The following is a 10537-nucleotide window of genomic DNA, read 5'->3' on the forward strand; positions in this document are numbered from 1 at the left end:
AGTCTGGTGGGGGAACAGGCCCAGCCAGATCATTCCAGTCATGAGTCACAGCCCAGGTGCACAGGCAGAGGTAAGCCTGGCTCCTGGGAGAGAGACGTGGGCGGGAGCATCGGCTGGAAACCAGGGCTTGTCATTGGACATCATCTCGGTCCTGCAGGGGCCCTGTGGGGTGGGTGTCATCAAGCCCGTGTTACACGCCTGTGTTGGATGACAAATTCTACCAAGCACATAGCCGACCGGGAATTCAAACATGAGTGTCACTGTGAAGCCCAGGTTCCACAGCGACTGAGGGCTGTGGGCCATGACGAGACCCGGGAAAACAGGAGTGCTGTGGGAGAGGCTGGGGGCGACTTGAAATGCGCCTCAAGACCCTCTCCGGGAACCCACGCCCGCCTGACCTTACTATCACCTCGGCTGGAAGTGCCTGCGGCCTTTTCGGAAGTCACTTTCACCTAACCTTACAGACTACCGCTCCGCCGGAAGTGATGCAGGGCAGCGGCGTCGCGGGGGCGGGGCTAGGGAAAGACCCGCGCCAGCGGGCGTGTGGCCGCGGGTTTCGCACGGCCCAATGAGGGAGGGCGGCGTGGCCCGGCCTGGTAGCGACGAGAACGCGCCTGCGCAGAGGCGGCAGCACCACCGGGGTTGACTCCGGGGGCGCGGCGAGGAGGTGAGCGGGGGCCACAGCCCGGGCTGGGGGGAGCCGGGGTGCAAGAGGGCAGGCTGGATCAGGCCGGGCAGGAGCGGACCGGGCTCCGAGTGTCAACGAGAGCTAGGTGACGAGGAACTTGGGGGTGGGGGCCGGAGCTGTCCGGAGATGCCGCAGGGGGAGGGTTCTCACGCCGCACGGGGCGGAGTCCTGGGACTCGGGGAGGGACGTGGAACCGGGACGGGTGGGATCTCCGAGCTGGTGCCACTGGGAGGCGGAGCCCGGCGGCGGGGGGCGGAGCTAGGAGCGTCCGGGGACGGAGCCTGGCTCTTGAAGGAGGAGCTGGAGGAGGTGAAAGGCGGAGCCTCGGGGTCGGAAGCAGAGGGGGACGGAGCGCAGCCGCTGGGGGCGGGGCTTCAGCCGGTGAGTGGCGTGGCTACGGCTCCGGAAAAGGGGTCTAGTTCTGTCGAAGGCGGGGCTGCAGGCCCGGGGGCGGCACCGCGTCCTCCGAAGGGCGGTGCCAAGGAGCCAAGTGAGGAGCCTGGCCCGAGTAATGGCCCCGGGCGTCCTCGCGGGGGTGGTCTCCGTGGTGGCCGGGCTTGGGGACGCCGTAGGCCGAGAACTCCACCGGGAGAGGTGGTGTGGGTGGAGCGGGCTCGGCGGCCAGCAGACACAGGGCCAGTCTGGGTGCCCCGGAGACCCCCAAGGGCTCAGAGTTGGGGCGGCGCCCCGGGCGGAGGCACAGGGCCAGGCTGGGGGGTATCTCCCGAGGACCCGGGCTCCTCGGAACCACCCAGTGGGGATGTGTGGGTGCCTCGGGGCCGGCCCCCTGCAGCGGCCGCAGAGGTGTTGGTGTGCTGGGCCGGGGGCAGCTGGGTGTGGCGTGAATGGGGCCGCCCAGTCGGGGCAACTGCAGTGCAGCCAGATAGGGTCTGGACTTTGCGTAAAGGGACAGGCGGGAACTGAAGAGCGGAGGTGGGGACTGGGAGGGAGGGAAGGTATGGGGGTGAGCAAAGGGGCGGGGCCCTGGCTGCTGTGGCCTCCCCTGACCCCCTCCCCCCGCTGCTGGGGTCCTCGGCCAAGCCCCCTTCTCACTGGACTGGTAAGTGTGGCCCCGGAGCCCGGGGGAGAGGGCGGTGACCCGGGACAAAGGGGATCCCCCGGGGCAAGGAAGATACAGTGGCGGTGGAACCCTCCTGTTACCTACCCGTGTTCCATACTCTCCCTGCCCTCCCCCACGTTCAGTCGGTCGGTCGGGGTCTGTGCCCACAGAGACATGAGGCTGAGCTGGGTCCAGGTCCTGACAGTACTGTCCATCTGCCTGAGCGCCGTGGCCACGGCCACGGGGGCCGAGGGCAAAAGGAAGCTGCAGATCGGGGTCAAGAAGCGGGTGGACCACTGTCCCATCAAATCGCGCAAAGGGGATGTCCTGCACATGCACTACACGGTGAGTGGGTTGGGCGGGCCTTTTGGGAGTGGCTGGGGCTTCCGAGGACCAGAAAGGTGCTTGGGAGTCTGGTTCTCCATCAGCCAGGTAGGTGACCTTGGGCAAGTCCCCTCTCCCCTCTAAGCCAGTTTCCATGGTTCTGCCTTGCCCTTGCCTACTGCCCAGGTGGGCACCAGCAGGCAGTGACAGTGTACTGTGAGCTGCCCAAGGCTCTGTCCTCTTAAAGAACTGTGACTAGCTGGGCGCAGTGGCTCACCCCTGTAATCCCAGCACTTTGGGAGGCGGAGGCGGATGGATCACCTGAGATCAGGAATTTGAGACCAGTTTGGCCCCATGATGGTGCTAAAAATAAAAAATTAGCCGGGCGTGGTGGCGGGCGTCTATAATCCCAGCTACTTGGGAGGCTGAGGTGGAAGAATTGCTTGAACCCGGGAGGCAGAGGCTGCAGTGAGGCGAGATCACACCACTGCACTTCAGCCGTGGCAACAGAGACTCCATCTCAAAAAACAAAAAGGACTGACCACCAGTGCTGTGGGGGCCAGCTTGATGGGGAAAGCAGCTGAGGGAGGGGGGTGTCGGGTGGTCCCCTTTTCCTCACTGGTCTTCTCATGGTTCCATAGGGGAAGCTGGAAGATGGGACAGAGTTTGACAGCAGCCTGCCCCAGAACCAGCCCTTTGTCTTCTCCCTTGGCACAGGCCAGGTCATCAAGGGCTGGGACCAGGGGCTGCTGGGGTGAGTCATGGGGGAATGGGCTTGGGAGCGGGGGCGTGCATGGCCACCGCCCAGGAGGTAAGCTGTGGGAGGCAAGCCCCAGGGATACAAGACAGGGGCCCTGGGTGCTGCCATGGGCTGAACATGTGTCTTCCTGCAGGATGTGTGAGGGGGAAAAGCGCAAGCTGGTGATCCCATCTGAGCTGGGTAAGAGGCCCCTCCTGAGGGTGCAGAGCGAGTTTGGGGTGTGTGACTGAGAAGGGTGAAAGCTGCTTCAGCCTTTCATTGGTCTTCACCGTATCCATTCATTACAATACATGCCTCCTCCAAGTTTGGCTGTGTCTAGCAGTGAGTACAGGGCAAGATCATTGAAGCACTCAGCTGTAGCAGCCCCGCTCTGCCCTTGCCAGGCCTTTGGCACCCCCTTCCCATCTCCATTACCCTTCTCCATTTCTGGCCGCCTTGCTGAGAGGGGCGGAACACCCTCCCTTTGCCCAAGCTGGAAGGGAGCTTGGCCATCACTGACTGTTTCTTTGTGCATCTTCAACAGGGTATGGAGAGCGGGGAGCTCCCCCAAAGATTCCAGGTAGTAAACCTTTTGACACCTCCCATCACCTGCAGCCAGCCCACCTCCCTGTGGCCCTGGTTGGCATTTTGACTCCCCTTCTCCCCTACAGGCGGTGCAACCCTGGTGTTCGAGGTGGAGCTGCTCAAAATCGAGCGACGATCTGAGCTGTAACCAGACTGGGGAGGGGCAGGGGGAGAGGCCCCCATCAGGGACCAGACTGTTCCAAAAAGAAACCAACCAAAAAACAAAAACAAACAAAAAAAACCACTTAAAAGCCCAAGGAGTAAGCCTGTGTGTGTTTGTGGGCCCTGAGAGACTCAAGAGACCTCAGCTCCAGCATACCCCACCACCTTCTCCTTTCCTGACTGTGGAGCCTTGGGCGGTCTAGGCTCAATGACACGGTGGCCCTTGCCCAGAGAAAAAGGAGTGTTCCTGCCTGCCAGCAGCAATACTGCTCCCCCCACCCCCACAGCTCCCCAGCCACTTTCAACTCCTGGTCTGGGAGCCAGCACTGGGCTATCGTCATGGCTACGTGGCCCTTAGGCCTGCGGTCACCTGGGGAGAAGCTGAGCTGGCAGAAGTCACAGAGCAGTGTGCCCCCCTAAAAGAGACCAGCGGAGCCTGTTAGCTGCACCAAAGGTGTATCCTAGCTTTATTAAAGGGCCCGCGCTGCAGAGTCAATATAAAAACACAAAAAGTCCCATCAGTTTAATAATAAAAAACCCCAAAAGTGGAAAACTGAGGGGGCAGGGGAAGAGACCCCTGGGCCAGGGGCACGAGGAGCCCTGCTCATGGCACCGGGCCTGGCCACAGGGTCCCCCGGTATTGCTGTTGCTACGAGGTTGGGGGGCAGCGATTGTCCTGTGGGAGCCACCGTTCACCTGGGTCCGGGACCCTCACTTCTTCTGGGGTGTGCTCAGCTTCTGCATGCCCCGGATCTTGTCCAGCAGGCCAGAGATGAAGGCCTGGGTGGGTTGGGAGGGCAAACATTAAGGAGACCAGACCCCAAGATGACAGGAGCCAGGCTCCCCTCACTCTGCCACCACCCCCCCACCCCGCCCCGGGGAAATCTCTTACCTCTGTGGGTTTGTAACAGTCAACCAGCAGCTCCTAGCAGGGGATGGGGGAGGAAGGATAAGTGAGTCCTCAGGAGTGGGGGCCTGGAGCTCGCCTATACCCACTTCCAAGAGACTGGGGCCACCCTGAGGCACAGGAGATGCCACAACCACCTCACAGCTAGGCATTGGCCCCATTCTGCTGAGGCAGGAGCTGGGGCTTGAGGGCCTGGCTCCACAGCCTCGATTTCCCGCGGCAGTGCCTCAGGCAACCCACCACCCCCCAGCCCCCTCACTTTGACCCTGGCAGCCCGGGCATCATCACTCTCCATGTCCAGGAGCTCATCCACGTCAATCTCCAGTTCTGGGATCTCCTCTTCCTGGGGTGGGGGTGGGGGAGGAGGGAGAGACATAAGCCTGAGTTGGAGAGAGGGTGTGAGAGGGGCTCTGGGTTGAGGCCCCTGCCTACCTCGGAGGAACCCGGCCCTCTGCCCAGCAGACAGAACAGCAGCTGCTCTGAGGAGGAAAACAGATCAGGCCCGTGCCAAGGCAAACTGCCCAAAGCGGGGTGGGGGGGGGAGTTTCCTGTCCCTGCCAGTGGGCACCGGGGGTGCCAGACAAGGCCAGAGAGCCAGGGCTGGGGACCGTGGGCTGGGAACCCAGCAGATGTGTCTCCCCAACATCCGGGCCCCCCATCTCACCAGAGCACCGGTGGGTGCAGCTGTCCCAGCTTATCATACCCCCCTCCTCTCCCCCAAACACCTGTCACAGCTCCCCGGGAGCGAGGAGGAAGTGAAGGCTGAGGGGTCACTGGGAAGGACCCAGGCCTGGCAAAGAGGAAACAAAGAGCCCATGCTTTGGTGAGGGAGAGGGTGCCCACCACCCTGCCACACCCTCCCCAGGAAGCCCCTATCCTGTTTGTAGTCAGCTGCATTCCAGGGCTGGGCTAGGGTAGGCAGGCAGCACCGGGCAAACCCACCCCTCCACCCTGCCCCCCGGGGCCTGAGTCACCGTCTGAACAACCAAGGAGTCATGGGGGTGGAGAAGCAGAGCCCAGAAAGCGGGCTAGCCTGCACGCACGCCAAGATGGAGCTCCAGGCTAGCCCACAGAACAGCCCAGCCCCAGCCGCCTACCAGACCAATACCTTGTAACCACAGTCTAACCCAGCGGGCACTAGGCGGTGAGACCTCCTGCCGCTGCCAGCCCAGACTAGCCCCCTTGCCTCTTGCCCAAGGCCCACGCTACCCCTTGAGGCTTCTTGGAGGACACCAGGCTTGACCTGGGGAGTGGCATGATGGGGGCCAGGGTCCGAGGCAGCGGAGAAGGCAGAAGTGACTTAAGTCAGGCAATAAAGAGTATATATTGGGGGCGGGAGTGCAGAGGGGAGGGGAGCGCGCGGGGAAGCAAAGCGCCCTTTGACTCCAGTGACAGGCGAGCTCACAGTGGGGCTGCGAGGCGGACCGGCTCGAGACCGATTTTGGGGTGTCGGCGTGGGGTGGGAACACACCTGGCAGTCGTAGAGGCGCGTGAGCTGCTCCAGGATCCACTCCTCTAGGTTGAGGCGCTTCCGTAGCTCCTTGCGGTCATACTTGACGGTGACCTTCCCTTGGCGCCTCACTGGGCCCTCATCGTCAGCGCCGCCCGGGCCCTCTCCTGCGGCCCCGGGGGGGCTCTGAAAGTAGACGCGTGGTCCTGGGCCGCCACTGCCCGGCCCGGGGGCCGGGGCCGCCAACGCCGCGCCCCCCGCGGTGCCGCTGTCCGCCATGGCGGCCGGCGGGGCCACGTGCGCGCGTCGGGCCCCTCCCTGCGCCGCCGCCTCCGGGACGCCCGCCGGCTGGCTCGGGTTAGCTCGCCGGCTCCGCTCCGCGCGGCTCCGCGGCGAGGGCGGCGGCGGGGGCGCCCGGGGGCAGCTGCAGCATGCGGAGCCCCCGGGCCTGGCCTGGCCGCGCCCCGCCCCCTCCCCGCCGATCCGCCCGCCCTTTGTCCCCCGCGGCCGCCGCCCGAGCTGCCGCCGCCGAAGCGCTTTCTCTGTCTCGCTCTTCCTCCGCCCCCCGACCACACCCCCTTAAAGGGCCAGCCCCTCTACAGGCCCCTCTCCCCTACTCCGCCCCTGGGCAGGGGTAGGGGAGGGTCTATTCGTCAGGGGGTGGCCTAGCTGTCCGTACCCCCCAAATGCAACCTTCCAGTCCCAAACCCAGGCGTTCTAAGCGCTCAGGACGACGATTTGCGCTCAAGCCAGGACCCTAGTCCTCATTGGACCCTTCCTCATTCTGTCCTCATTGAGGCCATCTGAGAATAGGGGCCATCTGAGAATGCAGGGGAGTGGACATCGTGTGCAGACAGGGAGTCTGGTGAGGAGACGCTGCGGTCCCCGATGTCCAGGTCCTCCAGCCCTCGGCCAGCGAGGGGCGAACGGGCTCCTCCGCACGGACCGACACGTGGACTGGGCTTCTGGGAAAGGAAGAGTGGAGAAGGCGGGCAGTAGCTGTCCGGGTCCCTAGACTCTCTGACTAGCAGGTCCCACGCCCCCAGCGGAGGAAGCCAGGGCTCGGGGTGAGCGGTGGCACCCGGCCGGCCCGAACGGCCAACCCCGGGCAGCCACCGCCCACCGGCAAGATGGCGCGAGGCTCGGGCTTGTGGGAAACGGAGTCCGCGCCCGGCGCCGCCCCTCCCCCGCCGTGCAGCCAGGCCGGGAAGCGCAAAGTTGTTTGGGGCGTCCTCTGCGCCCCGCGACCCGGGTGCGCACAGAGGGGGAAACTAAGGCGCAAAGAGCTGGGCAGTGCGGGGGCCGGGACTCATAATAATAAGACGGTAATCGCGGCTGCCCCTAGGAGCGTGCGTCGGGACCGCCGCCCAGTCGGCTCTGCAGAGAGGGCGCCGTGCTGGGGCTCCTGCACCCCCGCCCTGCGGCTCCTCGGTCCTTCACACCGCCCTGGCCCACCTCCAGTAAGCCGACGGCGCATCCCATTGCCTCCCCCTATTTGATTTTCTGCATCTTTAAATGGTCTCATTCATTCATATATTGTCTAGATTGTGAATGCCGCGGGGCTGAGCCCTGCGCCGACCTGGTCTGCTGGTGCTACCAGGCTTGAACGGTCTTCAGATCCACTGCTATTAGGCAAATTACCTGGCTCCCGCTGAACCCCAGCACCTAGAACTATGTCACACTCATAGTAGGTCGCCGCATTGGTTGAACAAATGATTTTGAAAGAATGAATGGCTTCCTCTGTGCCTGCATTTCCTCAGAAGGTTGTAACAAAGATTAAATAGGAAAATTCGTGGAAAGTTCAATTACTACACCACAGAGGTTAAGTCGCACTGCTAAATAAAACGGGAGATGAGACTTTGAACCCAGGCTGTGTGGCTCAAACCCCCTGACACGAAGTCTCTACTTAACCTCCTCACTTCCCTGTAGACACCACCCAATAAGGCTGCGCAGCTCCCGGGGGAAGTTTCTGTGGAAGGCAGGTTCACCTTGTACCATCCCAAACAGGGTCTTGGATCTGAGAGGCAATGTTTCTGCTCCAGCCCCTCACAGACACTCTGGATGTTGTGGGGGGAAGCCCTCTGTAGCGGGTGGGGTTCAGAGATGGATTGGGATTGGCCCTGGGGTCACACAGCTGGGGCTGCATCCAAACTCCAACCCAGGATGTTGGGCTCCTCCTTTGCCCTATAGTCAGAGAGAAGAGACAAAGAGAAGACAGAGGCTGGGCATTGTGAGGGCGATGGGCTCACAGGGCTCAGTTCAGGGAAGGGTAGAGTGAGCTGACCCCTCCCCTTGCCATGCCTCTCCTCTGGCCTCAGCCTCCCTTCAGCCAGTCTGGGTGCCGAGGAAGGGCTGACCCTCGCTCTTGCGGATTAGGCAGGATCCACCCTCTCCACCGGGAGCCCCATCCGTGGCCTGGCCTCCTGCCCTAAGCCTGGCCTGATAGGAGGTTCACTTTACCCCAGTCCAAATTCCCCACCACACCCCACCAGGCCAGGCCAGGTCCCTCTGAACGCAAGCATTGTTTGTTCCTTGAGGGTGCACACAGATTAAAGGGGGAAGACCCTCAAACAGGCCCTAATGCCCAACAGTTTCTGTGGAAGTGGGGTCTGCAGGCCATGAAGACCTCCAGCCCTAGCTCTGCCCCCAAGATGCTGTGACCCTGAGCACTGACCTTTCTGTCTGTCCTCCCTCAGGGTTGGTGTGAAGGTCTCCAGCCATGTCCATGTCCACAGGTCAGGCATTCTTTCTGACTCTCTGCCTCTTTCCCCCCGGGTGCCACGCCCAGGCACACCCAGATTCCTGTCCAGTTCCCATGGCTATCCACCCGAGACCACTTGGTGCAGGTGGGCATGCTGGCCTGCCACCTTCTTGGAAGCTGGGCCACAGAACCTTAGCCTTGGAGTAGAAATACTGGGTTCAAATCCTGGCTCTGCCCCATGGGCTGAGAGGCTGTATGCAAGTCACTTACCTGCCCAGAGCCTCTTCAGGGGTCTTATGGTCCTGACCTCCTGTGGTTGGGGGCCCATGCCCAGCCCTGGCCCTCCTGCCTGAGCCCTACTGGGACTGGAGTGTACCACTGCTCCTCCTCCTTCTAGCCTCAGTCTGTGGCCTCCCAGCCCTACCCCTTCCAGGGCCCCAGCCCCCCTCCATTAGAGTGCATCCTTGAAGCAGAGGCTCTGGGGAGGGTCCTGTGGGTCAAGACCGCGCCTTTAATCAACGGTAGAGTCCGGAAAGGCTGCCTGCCTTCACCATTACTGCCTGCTGAGAAACCCTATTACCATTACCAAGGATGGAAGAAAGTGTCTGGGAAGGAAGGAGCCCTGTAATGGGGGCTGCCCTGGCCTCCGGAGACACAGGGTTGGGGGGAGGAGAGAGGCTTAAACAGGTGCCTATCCTGTTTTTTTCCCCAAGGAGCTGCTGCCCAATGGTTCTCTAGCCCAAGGCCTAGGGCCCACAGCTCAGATCCCCTAAGCTCAGGCCTTGGCTCCAGGCTTTGCTAGCCCTGGCACAGGCTGGAGGTTCCACTGCCCCAGAGTTGACCTATGCCCTTTCCTCACTCCCTGGTATACCCACAGCTTCCAGCCACTCATGTCAATTTGGCATCTCCCACCCATTTGCTTATGTATACAACAATCTTTAGGTTCTGGACAAGGTGACGGAGGCACCTAGAGAGACTAGGTTCTGCCACTAGCAAGAGGCTGCTAGCAAGAGCTGGACTTGAACTCCAGCCTGTGAGGGCAGAGGCCAAGCTCTACCTTGTATGGTTCTGTTTTCCCAATGAGGTCTAGAGGCTCCTGGGCCTCAGGAAGTCGGAGGGTTGAATTTCTCCTAAGAAGCTGTGTGACCTTGGGCAAGTCCCTTCCCCTCTCTGGGCCTCAAGTGGAGATCATAATCACATCCCACAGGGCCAGGGCTGACAGCGAGGAGATCCGCCAGGTTAGAGTTGATGGAGAACTTGGCGGGGTGTGGAGGAAGGCCAGGGCCAGGCAGGGCTCCTTGTGGGGGTCTCAGAGCCTGGGGCAAAGGGGCCTGCAGGGGAGCTCCTCCTCCGCTGACCCCTCCTCCCCCAGAGCCAGCTGCATCTCTTTCTGGGTTTCTAGGTGACTTGGCTGGCCCCTCTGGATGAGTTCTACTTTAAACCTGCTGCTGTTACTGCCTCTGTATTGGGGGGGCTCCCACAGGGGCCCCCAGGCAGGAACCCCCCCCCACCAGCTAAGCCCTGCGGGAGGGGCTGCAGCCCCCACCCATCCTATTGCCCATGCGCCTTCCCCGCTCCCATCTCTGGAACGCAGATTTCAGGGCACCTGCTGTGGGCCAGGCACTGCAGAGCCCCTCCTCAACCCTCCTGTCTGGGGACACCCACAAAGCTTCTGACCCCTCTGGGCAGACAACAGCGTCCCCCCCGCGGTTCCCAGCCAAGAGGCTCACAGTCAGGCTCCAGTCATGGGAGTCTGCGGCAACAAGGGGGCTGTTCTAGGGCCTACTCTCGAAGACCAGGATGCTTGGGTCCTTAAAGGAGGTGGCAGGCGCCCGGCCTCCCTGGGCTAGGGACGGGGGAGGGGTGCCTGCCGGCGGGAGGTCCATTAGCAGGCTAAGTGCTCCCAGGGAGGGGGGACCGC

General features: G+C 62.5%; 3 protein-coding genes and 1 long non-coding RNA gene across 10 annotated transcripts; 3 read left to right on the forward strand and 1 right to left on the reverse strand.

Moving 5' to 3' along the window:
- Window positions 1-502: 502 nt before the first annotated feature.
- Window positions 503-3653, forward strand: FKBP2 (FKBP prolyl isomerase 2). 6 transcript variants are annotated; one of them, XM_030811053.1, is made up of 6 exons: window positions 503-667; window positions 1919-2093; window positions 2714-2826; window positions 2966-3012; window positions 3356-3391; window positions 3483-3653. In XM_030811053.1, the coding sequence occupies exons 2-6, from the start codon at window positions 1923-1925 to the stop codon at window positions 3542-3544; spliced, it is 429 nt and encodes a 142-aa protein (XP_030666913.1). In that variant the 5' UTR covers window positions 503-667; window positions 1919-1922; the 3' UTR covers window positions 3545-3653. The 6 variants fall into 6 exon arrangements, with proteins under 6 accessions (XP_030666913.1, XP_030666916.1, XP_030666918.1 ...); XM_030811056.1 differs by having other exon boundaries at window positions 663-773; XM_030811058.1 differs by lacking the exon at window positions 503-667 and adding an exon at window positions 979-1069.
- LOC115834770 (translation initiation factor IF-2) lies at window positions 785-1648 on the forward strand. The gene has a single exon (XM_030811052.1). The coding sequence runs from the start codon at window positions 815-817 to the stop codon at window positions 1610-1612; it is 798 nt and encodes a 265-aa protein (XP_030666912.1). The 5' UTR covers window positions 785-814; the 3' UTR covers window positions 1613-1648.
- Window positions 3654-3997: 344 nt separating the features above from the next.
- Window positions 3998-6348, reverse strand: PPP1R14B (protein phosphatase 1 regulatory inhibitor subunit 14B). The gene is given in 5 exon segments (XM_003274156.4): window positions 3998-4338; window positions 4451-4483; window positions 4725-4808; window positions 5937-6218; window positions 6220-6348. Coding segments are annotated over 5 exon segments (597 nt in total). The 3' UTR covers window positions 3998-4269.
- On the forward strand, window positions 4815-7721 carry LOC105737724. 2 transcript variants are annotated; one of them, XR_001113417.2, is made up of 2 exons: window positions 4815-5609; window positions 7460-7721. It is a non-coding gene; the product is annotated as an uncharacterized LOC105737724 (long non-coding RNA). The 2 variants fall into 2 exon arrangements; XR_004029686.1 differs by lacking the exon at window positions 4815-5609 and adding an exon at window positions 6575-6780.
- The last annotated feature ends 2816 nt before the right edge of the window (window positions 7722-10537 follow it).

This window comes from Nomascus leucogenys, chromosome 4 (genome assembly GCF_006542625.1).
Source record: "Nomascus leucogenys isolate Asia chromosome 4, Asia_NLE_v1, whole genome shotgun sequence".
Taxonomy (NCBI): domain Eukaryota; kingdom Metazoa; phylum Chordata; class Mammalia; order Primates; family Hylobatidae; genus Nomascus; species Nomascus leucogenys.

What these genes read in the sequence shown, in the direction of transcription:
- LOC115834770 (XM_030811052.1), top strand. Translation starts at nt 815, where the DNA reads ATGCCGCAGGGGGAGGGTTCTCACGCCGCACGGGGCGGAGTCCTGGGA.
- FKBP2 (XM_030811053.1), top strand. Translation starts at nt 1,923, where the DNA reads ATGAGGCTGAGCTGGGTCCAGGTCCTGACAGTACTGTCCATCTGCCTG. An exon ending in TCCTGCACATGCACTACACG is followed by an intron (nt 2,094 to 2,713) that starts GTGAGTGGGTTG and finishes ATGGTTCCATAG; the next exon opens with GGGAAGCTGGAAGATGGGAC. An exon ending in AGCTCCCCCAAAGATTCCAG is followed by an intron (nt 3,392 to 3,482) that starts GTAGTAAACCTT and finishes TCTCCCCTACAG; the next exon opens with GCGGTGCAACCCTGGTGTTC.